General features: G+C 40.3%; 1 protein-coding gene across 1 annotated transcript; it reads right to left on the minus strand.

The window, feature by feature from the left end:
- Nucleotides 1-198: 198 nt before the first annotated feature.
- On the minus strand, nucleotides 199-12,102 carry LOC311305365 (fascin-2-like). The gene is made up of 5 exons (XM_084433023.1): nucleotides 10,945-12,102; nucleotides 3,068-3,224; nucleotides 2,287-2,408; nucleotides 2,027-2,194; nucleotides 199-1,911 (listed from the first exon to the last, which is right to left on the minus strand). Exons 1-5 carry the CDS (start codon nucleotides 11,762-11,764, stop codon nucleotides 1,706-1,708), a joined length of 1,473 nt encoding a protein of 490 aa, XP_084289149.1. The 5' UTR covers nucleotides 11,765-12,102; the 3' UTR covers nucleotides 199-1,705.
- Between the last annotated feature and the right edge of the window lie 3,013 nt (nucleotides 12,103-15,115).

Here is a 15,115-nt window from a genome sequence, read left to right on the forward strand (position 1 = left end):
CCCGTAGTGACCGCTCACGTGGTGTTTGCATACTTTACCACAGCTGCAGTGAAATAAATGCAATATTTGCCAAATAATACACAGATGTTTCAGAGACATTTTCATTTATGCACAGATTTATACAGCGTCTGTTTGAACAAGAATAAAGTTCAACACAAGCTACTATCAATGAAGTGGAGTCTACGTTTTTTAAGCAGTTTTAATTTGATAAACATGACACAATATAACATGACAACGACATGAAAAGAGTGTTCACTGTTATAATAAACTGATTTGAGAGCTTTAGAGGAACTAAAGGTGTTCGAAATAAACACGAAACACACGTGATCGTTGTCATGCGGTGAATCCGGCCAATCGTGGAACAGCTGTGTCGTCATCAGCCCACGTGCAGCCCAGTGCAGCCGCTCTTGAGAAGCTGCGCTGGCTGAGTTCTCCGGCTACTCACGAATTGCTCTCGCGGTACTTTGATGGCATACGTCACAGTCACGTGGCGTCGGCGCTGTATCAAGTCGGACAAAATTTCTAACCGGCATGCACTGCTTTAAGTCAGCCGCCGATCGGTCTGCGCAGAGCTGCATGAAGTTGAACAAGCCTAATATGAGGACTGACAGTAGGCTATATAATCAGCGTTTCTGGGGTGCGTTTCCTGAAAGCATCGTTGGCCAACTATGGTCGCAAGTTCCGTCGTTACCAATAGAGTTCAATGGACATTGCGATGAACTTGCGACCATAGTTGGCCAACGATGCTTTCGGGAAACGCACCCCTGTTTAGGTGATGACGTTCATACTCGAAGCCAGAGGGCGCTCTCGCACAGAAAGTACAAAGAAGACTCATAACAGGTATTTTCATAAGAATAAAGTATTTAGCTAATCCCAACTATAATGCTAATCGAAATAGCTTTTATCACAGTATAATACACAAAATAATGTATTCCTTGCCTTAATTTGTAATAAGAAGCCTCGTATAACTATTATTAGCATTTTAGTCTCCTCTATCACATGGCATGGTGTAAAAAACCTTTAGTGTTATCCTCAGATTTGAAATAAAACATGATCAGAACAACATTAAGCTGTAGTTATTTTATTTTATCATATGCTCATGAATATTCTTGTTGGAGCCCAAAACAGAAACAGAACAAAAACAGAACTCCAAATTTGAACAGAAGCTTTATTTTTTCTTCAAATGTTGTTTTATATTTTATTTTATATTGTGTGTTATTCTTAATGAAGAAAAAAATGAAACATGGAGGTATTTAAGTTGTTATTTTAGTAGTTTCTTAATCCCAAATATGCTTGAACTTTAAATAACAGTTCATTTGGAAGTTAATTACAAAGCGGTAGAGCCAGCAGCAAAGAAACTCAGGAAAATGAATGAAAACCTCATTGATTTAAGAATTGTGCATGACTTGTGTTCAGCTCTCTGTGAAGGGTGGCCCGATTGTGGCCATGCTTTTAAAAAATTCTCGATCCGCCACTGCAAGGAGTGAAGTGTAATATTGTATTTTTCTGATGAATCAAAGGGCGACACTAACATTCACGGTATTAGAAACAGATAAAACCACACATATTTCACTCACAAAAAAGACTGAAGAAAGAACATGAATGAACAGCGTTCTCCTGAAAGTCATTAGTTTAACAGGTGTCAGTACGAGAACTGATTGTTTCTGAGTGAGTCTGTGTTTGTGTCTCTGGTTCTGTACAGCACTCAGTGCTCCCACAGGGAAGAGGCGTCCACGCTTAACCCATCGCCCATCAGCGTGCCTCCCTGGTCTCCACGCAGGTACTTGCCATTCTGACCCTTGATGCCAACCCGTCCATACTCCACAAACTCAAAGAAGAAATCCTCCGGTTTGTCCCCATCTGTGCACACCAGACCACTGCCGGACACATACCAAAACCTTTCATTTCCACCTGTGGTAGAAAAAAAGAAAACACATGCATCAGGAATTTAGCTCAGAAGTGCCCAACAGAGTCAGTGTTGCTCAGTGAAACTCTCGTCAGTCTCAGCTCACACGCTATGACTCACTTTTTATATGGTATGCGCCATCGCTGAAGAGCAATGAGAAGATGTCGTAAACAGAGCGACTGGCGTCCAGTGTATTGGAGTTCTTGTGGTGACACACAAAGCCGTTCTCCCCACGCAAGACCAGGATAGGACGATTAATCAGCTTTAGCACAAACTGCTCGTCCTCCCCTGCCGAACACATGAGAGGATTTATCTGACTCGTGTTGTATCCAGTAGTGGAAGTTTAGTAAAAGGTCAGAGAAGAATCAGTGTGCACTCACCCACAGAATCACTCACAGCTGCAAGCTGGCCATTTTTCTTTGTGCAGACATATTTTCCATTGTTTGCCCTCAAAGCGACTCGTCGGCCCAACCACTCAATGTCGAACATGGTGTTTTCTTCTCTATCAGTTACAAGAACACACATATTCAAGATCATAGCTATGCATATTATATATTATATTTACATGTTAAAGTGATAGTTCACCTCAAAATGAAAATTCTCTTGTCATTTACTCGCCCTCATGTCGTCCAAAAACAAGAAGTAAATGGTCACCAAAACTTACCAACATTCTTCAAAATGTTTTTTTATGATCCACAGAAGGAAGAAACATGAGTATGAATAATGATGACAGAATTTAAATTTTTGGGTAAATCATCTGATTTAACAGTTTTTGCTACACATAATTTTTTACAAACAGAAGCCATGTAGTTTAAAATGAATGATCATTTGAGAAAAAAAATGCACTCTATAGCAGACATGCACAAAACCAGATGCCCATTTTTGCCGGCATGATTTGAAATTGTTCCAAAGAGAAATGTGCTTCAGTGAAAGTATTAAAATTGTCACAACAAATTTGCTTATGTTTGATTATTTACATAAATACTACAGAATCTTAAAAATGTATTCTTGATTTTACATCATAACTTTTATTTTATATATTTTTCAATATCCTAAAACATTTTTAAATTTAAATAGTTTGTCATGTTTCTCAAGTTTTACCTTAGATGTTTTATTTGTTTGTTTGTTTTAATGAGATACATGTATAACACAACTCCTTACACTTCTGTGGCTGAAGACAGAATCCCTCCGTGAGTAACAAGTGTCCAGTAAGTTCCGCCGTTGGTTCTGAACATGCACTTCTTAGTCTCTTTGTCAATCTCCATCTGAAATGTCTCCATATCTGTCTCATCATCCTGATTAGCTGAGATGCTAACACCTGGAAACAAAGACATTTATCATGGCAAGCTTTCTCAGTGACTGAGACTTGGTTCCTCTACAAAATTACAAAACAATTCCCACAAAGCAACATTGTTTCGGCCCAGATCCGGCCCACATCTGGCACTTGTGGAATGCGGATCTGGCCCACATGCAGCGTGGAATGACGGCACTTGACTGGACCGCTCCTGTTTGCCAGATCTGTTTATCTGTTTATCTGTTTATCTAAATATTTGTGATTGTCACCATTGTTGAGATTCATACGCTGATTGTTGATATCTGTGTGTGTCAGTGTACATTTTTTTTTTTTAATCCATGTTTGTAAAATGATTTAAACTGACTGTTATTATATTGCTGAATATCATGCTCCAGTAATACAGGGTTCGTGAAATATTAACATGATTGTTAAATTATAAAAAACCTCAATGAATCAGTCTTTTTCATGATGATTATAAAACCATCACCAGGTAACCATCCTCACCTGATTTCATTTCACTTTAGCTTTCTTTGCTGCTGCAAATGTGTTTAACAAACACACTGTCACAGCGACCAAAAAAGACAAAAAATATATTAAGAGTTAAGAGCCCAAATAAAGGAAACACTAATCACTGTTATGGTGACTTCAAATGAAACACATTAGAGTTAAACCTCTGTTAATTCTCAATAAAAACTTTTGTAGACGTCTGACAGAAATAAAGTCAGTCTGGTTAGTAATAAGTGAAGCTGGTAATGCTGTTTGTGGAGTTGTTTAATCCTCCTCTGCTGAGATCTTCAGAGATTTAATGTCTTCTTTTCTCTTCAGTTGATTTCATCTAAGGCTGTGTCTGAAGTCAGTTGTAGTTCTTGTGTTTCTCTGTGTCTCTTTTTCTGTTCTCTTCTTTCCTTCAGTGATTCTGCTTGTTAACAGGCTTATTAAGGCTGAGATGATATATTTAATATACACAGACATTAGCCGCTTTCCGATCGGAGGAACCTTTTCACAGTTCCTAGAACTATTGGCTAAAGTACCCGGATGTCGGCGTGTTCGCACCGCAGGAACTAGGAACGATTTTAGTTCTAGGAACTCCATTTGTAGGAACTAATTTGGGTCCTACTTCAGAGTAGGGTCTAAACCAGCACTATAGGAACTATCCGTGACGTTAGTGTACGCTGATGACCGAACGCACGCGGAACACCAGCACCCGCCATTTTTAAAACAGCTAGAATGTAAACACACAGATTATAGCCTATATATTTACTCCATAAACTAACTATACAAACATGGAAAACAGTGATAGATGGGCCTCTAAACCTTTATGCTGAAGAGAAAATCCAACGCAACTTTGAGGGGACCAAGCCAAACATGATTATGTTTATCTGCCCAGCTAGCAACACTGGACATCAACCACACGGCATAGGCTAATAACCTTTTTTCATATACTGTCTACTTTCTATAACAGTTCTATCTAATAAAATATTAAACAGTACTGTTAGACAGATTGCTAACTAATAAACACAGAGAATGCGAGCATTGTTTGCTCTGGTGTTCTCAGCGCCGCCAAAATAAAGGTCCGTCGCGCCGTCAAAATAAAAGTCACCGTGCTTGCGTCACTCCCTTACCCCTCCTACCAGTTCCTATGGCCACCTGGCCAGTGCGAACGCAAACAGAAAAACTGAGTTTGGGGGAGAGTAGTTCTTAGAACTGTTTAGAAGTGGACAGTTCCTAGAACTAAGTTCCTAGAACTACTTGGTCGGAAAGCGGCTTTTGTGGCTCAGATAAGGTCCAGTTCTGGTTTATTTCTTTGCTCTTGGCTGACATGTGGCATTGCTATGGCCTGCTTGTGGCCCAGATCTGGCAAACAGGAGCGGTCCAGTCAAGTGCCGTCATTCCACGCTGCATGTGGGCCAGATCCGCATTCTACAAGTGCCAGATGTGGGCCGGATCTGGGCCGAAACAATGTTGCTATGTGGGAAACAAATAGTACAGCAGATTTATAGTTCTACAAATGCATCAGGTTGTCGACTGGTAAACTCCAACTGACGGCTGTTTCTGGATTATTCTGTTTTTGGCAAGTTACATGCACTTTCTGAGAATCTACTTCGAACAACTTCGAACAACTCATGATCTGAGGTAACAGACGGCTTAAATACACTGGGAATGAGCATTAACAAAACAGGGAACAGGTGTCCAACAGAGGCAGGAAAGATTATGTTTTGGAAGAGGACGAAGACTGGCGAAGGGAAACACCATGGTGGAGATGATGAAAGAAGGAGCCAGGAGCCCGAATGACAGAAATTAAGTCATGAAAACTGGAGACCCAGGAGGAGCTGAGGAGACAAATACTCAGGGAGATGCTGAAGGTCTAGAGGGCCAAAGTGGAGGAGCAGGCATGTGTGACCAAGGTGGAGACATGGGCTTGGGAGACCTGAACAGAGTTGGTAACTGAGGATGATGGTGGAACTAGAGGGAATGAGGAGCCTAGCAGAGCCAGAGAGGTGGAGATCCGGAAGTCCAAAGCAGTGCCACAGCGATGATTGACCAAGGTGGAGCCAGAGTGACAAGCGAGCCGGCGGAGCCTGAGGGATGCAGACCGTGGTGGAGAGCCAAGGGAGCATTGACCCAAGGTGGAGCTTCGAGGTGAAGTTGAGGGATCCTTATACCATGGCGGAGCTAATGATCCGAAGTTGGATCCAAGCTGCTGGGTAGAACCACTGAAGGAGGAGCCGAGGGACTGAAGGGAGACAGCAGAGGCGAGGCAGAGGAACTGGATGGCTTTGGCAGAGGAGGAGGGAGGGGGACGCATGACTTGGCAGAGCCAATGCAATGAAGGCGATTCGGTGCTAGACGACGAGGGATTGGACTGAACCAGTGGTGAGGAAGATGATTTGTGATTGGACTGAACCAGTGATGAGGAAGACGACTTGGGATTGGACTGAACCGGTGGTGAGGAAGACGACTTGGGATTGGACTGAACCAGTGGTGAGTAAGACGACTTGGGATTGGACTGAAGCAGCAATTCTGCGAAGCTCCTTTGAAGATACCAGATCTCAGAAGTCCCTTGTGTGATCCTCAAGGGAGCAATTCCCCTGCTTGAGGAGATCTGGAATTCTTCATTAAATTTTAATTCTGCATCTTTTTTACTACCTAAATTTAGGAATTGTATTTTAAAAACCATTCTAAATTAAATTATAAAATGAATAGTTTCATAGAATATGATTGGCTAGTTCACTGGCACCTTTGATTCAAAGAGTTTTTGCTAATCCAATGGCAATCCACTGGTAACACCTGAGTACTCTGTGCTCCTGGCTGAGTCCCACTAAACCAGTAATCATGCTGTATATATCTGTCACTCTCTCTGAACCTGTGGTTTAAATAACATTACCAGCAAATGTCTATTACAACTAGTCAAAGCGACCAGATTATGTAGGTTGAGGTTCAAATTAGATGCTTCAGAAATATCCCTTGACTGTCCATAAGCCTTTTACTGAAGTAATCCCTAACACTCACCCTAGCAGGGCCTAATAAGCACTCGGTGCCTTGATCCATCCTATTTCAGTTTAATATGCAGAGACACAAATGGAAAATGATTTGAAAATGATTTTTTGCAGTGTGTTTGTTAAACCATCGGAAACCGATCAAAGAAAGCCATCTGTAAGGATGTCAGACTACAGAAATAATTCAGACTACCCAGCTAGCAAAAATATGTTCTAAGAAATTTTTTCTAATGTTCCTATAAAGTTGTTATAAAATTATTTCTGAATGTTTTTTTCTGAATGTTATTTCTTAACGTTAGTTAAAAAATTATGGGAACGTTCCATTTCATAATTTTGCAAACATTATGGGAATGTTACTTTTGAATGTTTTATAAATAGATGTCTAACTCAAATGAACATCCAGCTGACAAGTTTCTCATGAACGTGCCAATGAAAGCAAGTTATCCCTGTTCTTGGAATATCACACGCAAGTCATTTGCACGTCTCTCTGAAAGGCCTTGTGCAGAATTCTTCAACCCTCCTCCTGGGGACCCATGCTTCTCAATTCTTATTTGTGCATCCTCGTTTCCTTTCCTCGCGTCTCAGCTCCACTCCCTGTAGGATGCGAGGGAAGGCTGCAAGGAAAGAAAATGAGGACGGAGGAATCGAATGAAAGCTTTTTTATACATTGGAATACTTGATCACTCGAGCGTCACTTCAAAGCGTAATCAAGATTTTCAGGTTTGCTTGAAAACCGCAGGCCGGTGTTCTGAAGCAGGTTGGAAATAGATTTTGCAGGACAATTGGTCTCCAGGAGCAGGGTTGATGACCTCTGGCCTTGTGGGGAGAAGAGGATGGTGACATTTGATACAGAGGGGAAAAGGGCAAGCTTTGAACACAACTGCACTTTTAGCAATGAGCCATTATGTTTAATGCAGTTTCATTGTCATAGTCAAATATTTGCAAACTCTTACCTCTATTATCATATAGGAGAATACATGCATTAAATGGCTAACAAAATACGTCATTAAATAGATAAATGTCAGTGTATGTTTTTTCAACTGCTTGGTTATAGAATCAAGAAGATGTCGATGCAACTGGTCTACTACCTATGTACGGTCAACAACATAATAGGATGTAACAGGAACTGTTCAAGGCAAGATTGACACTTTTCTTAGTCACCAAAAATTATTTTTAATGAATATTGCAATGTTTATTATGAATGATTTATCCATGCACATCTTTTTTTTTTCTTTTTTTTTTTCATAAGCCCCACGCAATGACATATCTTCTCTGATGACTTGTGTACCGGAGAAAGGGCAGGCTATAGTCCTTCCCTTACAACATGAGATTGCAGCAATTAGCAAACAACAATAACTCAACTATCCAGTCAATTTACGGTAAAAAAATCAAGTTCTGCCCTACTTTTTTTTGTTCTCTCGTTCGATAAGGCATTTCACTCGGATAAATGTCACAGTAGGAAAGACGTTAAAGGAGGGGTTTCAAACCCTGCTCCAGGTGAGCTAGTGTGCTTCTCACTTCTAATGTGTGCATCATTGTGTCCCTTCCTTGCGTCTCTTAACATTTTTATGACAGATGTGAAGGGGGAGAAGTCAGGTTTCTTGACAAGAAAGACTTCCGTACATGATGCACCTGTGTATCCTCGCTCATGACTCGTCTGGAAGCCTCCTCACTCCTCTTTCCTCGCCTCCTCGCCGTGCAATTAGAGAATTGAGACATCCGGTTCCACATTATATTAAGTGTACTTAACTACTATGTTCTGCTATTGAGAAGGGATAAAGATAAGGTTAGGGAAAGGTTTGTTGGTATGAGTAGGTTTAGGTTTTTTTTGGGGTGATTTTTGCCTTTTTATTGGGATAGGACAGTAGAGAGTTGACAGGAAGTGAGGTGCGAGAGAGACAGGGGATGGGATCGGGAAAAGTCCACAAGCCGGGACTCAAACTCGGTCCGCCCGAGCGCAAAGGCACTCCATGTCGGCGCGCTGACCACGAGGCCATCGGCGCCGACAGAGTAGGTTTAGGTTAAGGTGTAAGGGAATAGGTTAATGTCTTTCCTATTGTGTCATTTATCCGAGTGAAATGCCTTATCGAACGAGTAAAAAATGTAGGGCAGGACTGCTAATTGCTGCAATCTCATGTTGTAAGGGAAGGACTATAGCCTGCCCTCGCTCCGGTACAAACGTCATCAGGGAAGAGATGTCATTGCGTGGGGCACATGAATTAAAAAATAATTATGTGCATGGATAAATCATTTATAAGAAACATTGCAATATTCATTAAATTCATTTTGGTGAATAAGAAAAGTGTCAACCTTGCCTTGAACAGTTCCTGCTACATCCTATTATGTTGTTTCCCGTACATAGGTAGTAGACCAGTTGCATGGACATCTTCTTGGTTCTATAACCAAGCAGTGGAAAAAAACATACACTGACATTGATCTATTTAATGATGTATTTTGTTAGCCATTTAATGCATGTATTCTACTATATGATAATAGAGGTAAGAGTTTGCAAATATTTGACTATGACAATGAAACTGCATTAAACATAATGGCTCATAGCTAAAAGTGCAGTTGTGTTCAAAGCTTGCCCTTTTCCCCTCTGTATCAAATGTCACCATACTCTTCTCCCCACAAGACAAGAGGTCATCAGCCCTGCTCCTGGAGACCCATTGTCATGCAACGTTTATTTCCAACCTGCTTCAGAATACCGGCCAAGCAAACCTGAAAAGCTTGATTAGCTGGTTCAGGTGTGATTGATTAGGGTTGGAGCTCAACTGGAGCAGATCAGTGGATCCCCAGGAGGAGGGTTGAAGAATTCTGCACAAGGCCTTTCAGAGAGACATGCATGTGACTTGCGTGCGATATTCCAAGAACAGGGATAACTTCCCTTGCTTTCATTGGCACGTTCATGAGAAACTTGTCTGCTGGATGTTCATTTGAGTTAGACGTCTGTTTATAAAACATTCAAAAGTAACATTCCCATAATGTTTGCAAAATGTTTAACTAACGTTAAGAAATAACATTCAGAAAGAACATTAGAAAAAAATGTGTTAGCTGGGTAGTCTGAAATATTTCTGTAGTTTGAGATTTTGTAGTGCATATACATGCATCATCCAGCAAATGACCACATTGTAGTCTATGTCTATGTCTAAAAGTCTGTGCATTATTTAGGTTTATGAAATGTCATGTCATTTGTGTGCAAGTTTCTATGATTTGTACTAGACTCTTTTAAAGTTTTTAAAAAGACAGTTTGAGTTGACATGGCCAGTGTGCAGACTGCGCACACACAAAAAAATGTAACAACAACTTGTCATAGACCTAGTGCTACATCAGCAGAAAACCTTTTATCAGTTTTATGAGGAGCAACCTCTATTATAAATATAGATGAGCTGGTTCAAGAACCCACTTTTTATGTTCAGCCATGTTGCTGAATACCTACAGATTGTTTTAGACCAGGAGTGCTCAATCCTATGCCTCGATATCTATAGCCTCATTCATACTGTCAGTCTAAATCCGATGTCTCTGCATATCTGATTGAATTCTGATCAGATTTAGTAGGTGTGAACGGCAAAAAAAATCACATGAAAAGCGATCCGTTTTGGGCTACACTTGTAAACTCGTCAAACGTTGTTATAGGAAACATGCTGAAAGTCACTGCAGAATCAAGGTTGTGTTGTTTGCAAAGTGCCGAACTAGTAGAAAATTACAATATAACGGAGAGATGTTTTGAAACCGGTCGAGACGACAGCACAGAATAAAGCCACGCATTCCAGCCTTTTATATTTCTGCCGCTGCCTCAAAAACGCAGCGGCTACACATTGTCATGTTGTAGGTAAGACAACATCTGTAGGCCTATTGCAAACCCCTCCATGTTGCGGTTGTTGTTGTTTTTAGAGTAATGCTTACCAACACAACGTCATTGCCATAGAAACCAATGCAAATATTCCGGAAAACGAAATAGCGGCACAAGACGCACAAAATGGATCTAAACAGTCGTGATACACAATGTGAACAATCAATAATTTTAGATCAGATTCCAGTTGGATACGCAAATAATCGGATTTGGACTGACAGTATGAACGCCTGAACTAGCTAAATAAGATCTTCATGAGCACTTAATAACTGTGTTTTTGATTAAAGTTGGAACTGAACTCTGCAAGTAGGTAGATATCCAGGAACAGGATTGGGCACCCTAATAACTAATAATGACCATGATATATCAACACAAATGCACAAACATTGGTTACCTTGACGAATAGACACAAATCTTTTGTTGGCTGCCTGGAAAACAACTTGTGGGTGGCTCTCTTCCAGATCAAACAGCTCATCTTTTCCTGGTCGTGAACAGCGGCCGGACTTCAGGGAGCCGGTGGGGCCGGTTGGTGAGAGGTACTTGCCCCCACAGTCCTTAAACGCCAGCTTGCCAGACTTGAGCTCCAGGGTGAAACTGGTGTTAGGCCCGTTCTCCTTTACCAGCTTGCCATCGTTGCTGAGGAAGCGGCTGTCACAGGTCTTCAGACTGTACTTCCCATCCATGTAGACCAAGGTGATCAGGGAGTCCACACCCCAGGGGATGTTGCTGTCCATGGAGAGCTCGTTGTCTGCGATGGACAGGTGAGCATAGCGCTTGCGGCCAACACTCAGCAGGTTGGCCTGCGGGTGAAGGGCGAGATGCATGGCCCACAGCTCAGCGTCTCCAATGGTCTGGGCAAAACAGGACAGATATTCTGCAGAGCCTCCAAAATAACGCAAGTATGGCTCAGACTGCAAGGCCCAGCGTCCATCTGACTGCATCAAAATCAAGAAACGGCAGTCTGTGTTTGGCACTTCCTCCTCACAGCTTACCTTGCCGTCTTTATCTGAGGCCAGGTAACGTCCGAGGTGACTGCGCAAGAAGACCACCTGGCTGTCCTGGTCTTGCTCCAGGGTCCAGATCTGTTTCTTCTTCATGCTTGTTCCGGATGCATTCACCTTGAAACCAAATGTCTCTGCTGTGAGGTAACGATTTCCGTAATTAATAAGTCCGAACTGGAGCTTTAGAGCCATGCTTATTCCGTTCGTGGGCATTCTGATCAGGCGATTCCCAACGGATTGTGTTAGATTAGTTTAAAAATGCTGGAAAGAAAACAATATGCCCTTGACAAACAAGAACCTCTCCTCGGATGCTATTAAAAGGTAATTTAAAGCTTCTTTGCTGCTCTGAACTTAAGAGTTTCTTGCCCGTTTCTTCTTCTTTTTTTGTCAGCTGTGACTCAACTACAGATCAATGCTGTTGTTCTTGCGAGTTTCCTTGTGTTGGATCCTTTATCGTTAGAGCAGCAGTCCCAGGCTACACTAGGTTATCTTTAGCTACTCCTCTGCGTTCACACAGGTGACTGCTTGCTTCTTCCTAATCAGCCTGGATTAAACTCAGCAGGACGCAGCACCTCAATCCAACAAGCTGCTGACATCACACACCCAGCCTCTGACTCCTCCCCTTTGTCCTCTGCCAGGTTTATTACACACTCTCTCTCTCTCTCTCTCATTGTATCCCTTCATGAATACATATTTATTTTATGGTGACAAATAATACACTACATGTTTTCATATGTTGTGCAAGTTTGTTCTTTAATTCTAGCCTTTATATGGTTGTTTCTGAGGAGGTTTTCAAACTCTGCTTATTTTACCTTCCTTATTTTCCAGTCAAATCTGTATTCTTTAGCCTGCAGCTCAGGTACAGATGATCATGATGAATGACCTCTCGCACCTACTGATCTTTGTCCTTATAAGGGTATTAGTGACTGTACTACAAGCTTTCAGAGCCATACAGTAGAAATGGGTGTACTATTATTTTTTTCAATCATATTACCGTATGTAAACAGGCTCACATCCCAAGTTTTTTTTCAGCGAGCAATATCAGATCAATTAAAAAATTAACATTCCACAAAATTGGGACACCCAGGATGTAACTTAAAAAGAAAAGTGATCACATGATTTGAGGAAATTTAATAACAAATCGACATTTGGAGTCAAACTAGCCATCTGTAGGCTAAACAACAAGTGGTCCAGTCCACATTACTGCTTATTCTGTCCAAAAAGAGACCGTCTGACCTGCATGAGATGTTTAATGGGAAATAAAGAGGTTTACCTAAAAAAAAAAAAAAAAAAATGGTATACTTTAGTTTAGGGTCCAAATCTCAATATTACCTAGTTGCTTAGTATCTTGCATATTAGGATATTGTCTGTTTATTAGTACTTATAAAGCATATATTAATGCCTTATTCTGCATGATAATATTCTACATCCTTAATCTGAACCAATACCTGCATTTAACAACTACCTTACTAACTATTAATAAGAAGTAATTAGGAGTTTATTGAGGCAAAAGTCTTAGTTTATAGTGAGAATTGGACCCTAAAGTCTAAAGTATGACCATATATACAGTATATATATCAATTTTTTTTTTTTTTTTTTTATAATAGTATCGTGATCTATTGAGTGATGCAGAAAACATGAAGAAAATGTACAGAAAATACAGGGGAAAAGGACAAACAAATCTATTGGGCCGTGTGAATGTAATTTGCACAGACTGTTTCACAAAACTCGGTTCTGATTGTGGATTTCAATTTATTTGATACGACTAACCCGGTGTAACGTTTGGTCAGGCAGGAAGATGACGAGAGGCAAATGGATCTAATATGCTTCAACCTTAATATACAAATCATACAGAAACACAATGAGCAGTTAATCCAGAGACGGCAACACAAACGAATCAGTGTGTGCTATACACAAAACAACACCCGACAAAGAACTGAACATAATCCTGACACCTGGCTAAATAAGATACAATGAAAGTGTGCAAACTGCATTTGAAATCTAATTTGAATATGATAAAAAGTAATGTGCAATTATATGATGTAAATCCACAAAGATTTTGAAATTCTTCTGACCACACTCTGCCTCGACCTCAAAACGACTGTCTGCCGTCCAGAATGTTTGCATTTCATTTGCATAAAGCTTATGGCCTTCACCGCTTTCTGCTCTCCACCATCAGCTCCCTCAGAGAATGAGCTGAAAACACCTGCTGAAAAACACATGCTTATCCGCACATCATTAAAACAAGATACATTTATATCTTGTCACGTTAACTAAAGAAAACTAAGGGAGAGGACTCAAGTGCAGAAATAATGATTTATTAAATAAAAGAAACATAAAATGAAACAAAAACCCACAAGGGGGAAAACATGATATCAAACAAAACAACAACTTCAGAAACAACACATACCGGGGTTTCACAGGAGAGCAGGAGACGTAACAAGACAACAATCTGACAAAGACTGCAAACACAAAGGAACTTATAAAAGGGACAAATCAGGCAGGTGATGAGGGAACAACAGGTGGGACAAATGAAACCAATAATGAGATAACAAGGAGGGTGGGGTCAAAACAGAGACAGGAACACAAACACCACATGTGCTACACAAGACAGGACAGGCATGTGACATATCTGAAGAGCAAAATGACACGGACTTGTTTTCAGAGAAATGTAACAAAATGATGGTTAAAAATACCAAAAAGAATAAGAAAAAAAATCTTACTGTAACATTGTACTGTATGTAATTTCTCCCCCTACCCATTTGGCTGCATTTTTTATTATTTTACCACCAGAAACTTTGACATGTGTGACCCTGGATCACAAAACCAGTCACATGTCGCACGGGTATATCTGTGGCAATAGCCAACAATACATTGTACGTGTCAAAATTATCTATTTTTCTTTTATGCCAAAAATCATGAGGATGTTCAGTAAAGATCATGTTCCATGAAGATATTTTGTACATCTCCTACCGTAAATACATAAAACATGTATTTTTGTGAGTGAATGCAGCACAATCGCCAACATAAATGAACAACTTTAAAGGAGATTTTCTCAATGTTTCGATTTTTTTGCTCCCTCAGATTCCAGATTGTATCTCGACCAAATATAGTCCTATACAAACCATACATCCATGGAAAGCTTCTTTATTCAGCTTTCAGATGATGTTTAAATCTCAATTGTAAAAAATTGACCTGTGTGACTGGTTTTGTGGTCCAGAGTCACATTTCATTAATATGTAATGTATGATGTACAGTCAGCTGATCATTATCACCAAATAAACCTAACCAATCTGATCACGACCCATTACAATGTGCATGTACATCATCTTAAATAAATAAATAAATAAACATGCATTAGTTTGCGTTTCAACTATTTGATTATGTGAGAAGAAAGAGAATGTGAAGTAAACATAGAGAAATAAATCTAGCTCTATAGGAAACAGGCTAGCAGGGGCAACAGTCAGTTTAGTGTAACTATTTTATGCTGTGGTTGACCAATCAGAATCGAGTATTCCAGATACCATTTAATACGTTTAATTTGTAATTAATGTTTATTTCTAA

The sequence above is a fragment of the Rutilus rutilus genome, assembly GCF_951802725.1.
Source record: "Rutilus rutilus genome assembly, chromosome: 1".
Taxonomy (NCBI): domain Eukaryota; kingdom Metazoa; phylum Chordata; class Actinopteri; order Cypriniformes; family Leuciscidae; genus Rutilus; species Rutilus rutilus.

Coding starts and splice junctions, on each gene's coding strand:
- LOC311305365 (XM_084433023.1), bottom strand. CDS start 11,764: ATGCCCACGAACGGAATAAGCATGGCTCTAAAGCTCCAGTTCGGACTT. Junction 2,409..3,067: donor CTGTCTTCAGCCACAGAAGT/GTAAGGAGTTGT, acceptor TGTAACTGATAG/AGAAGAAAACACCATGTTCG. Junction 1,912..2,026: donor TGGCGCATACCATATAAAAA/GTGAGTCATAGC, acceptor TTTCTACCACAG/GTGGAAATGAAAGGTTTTGG.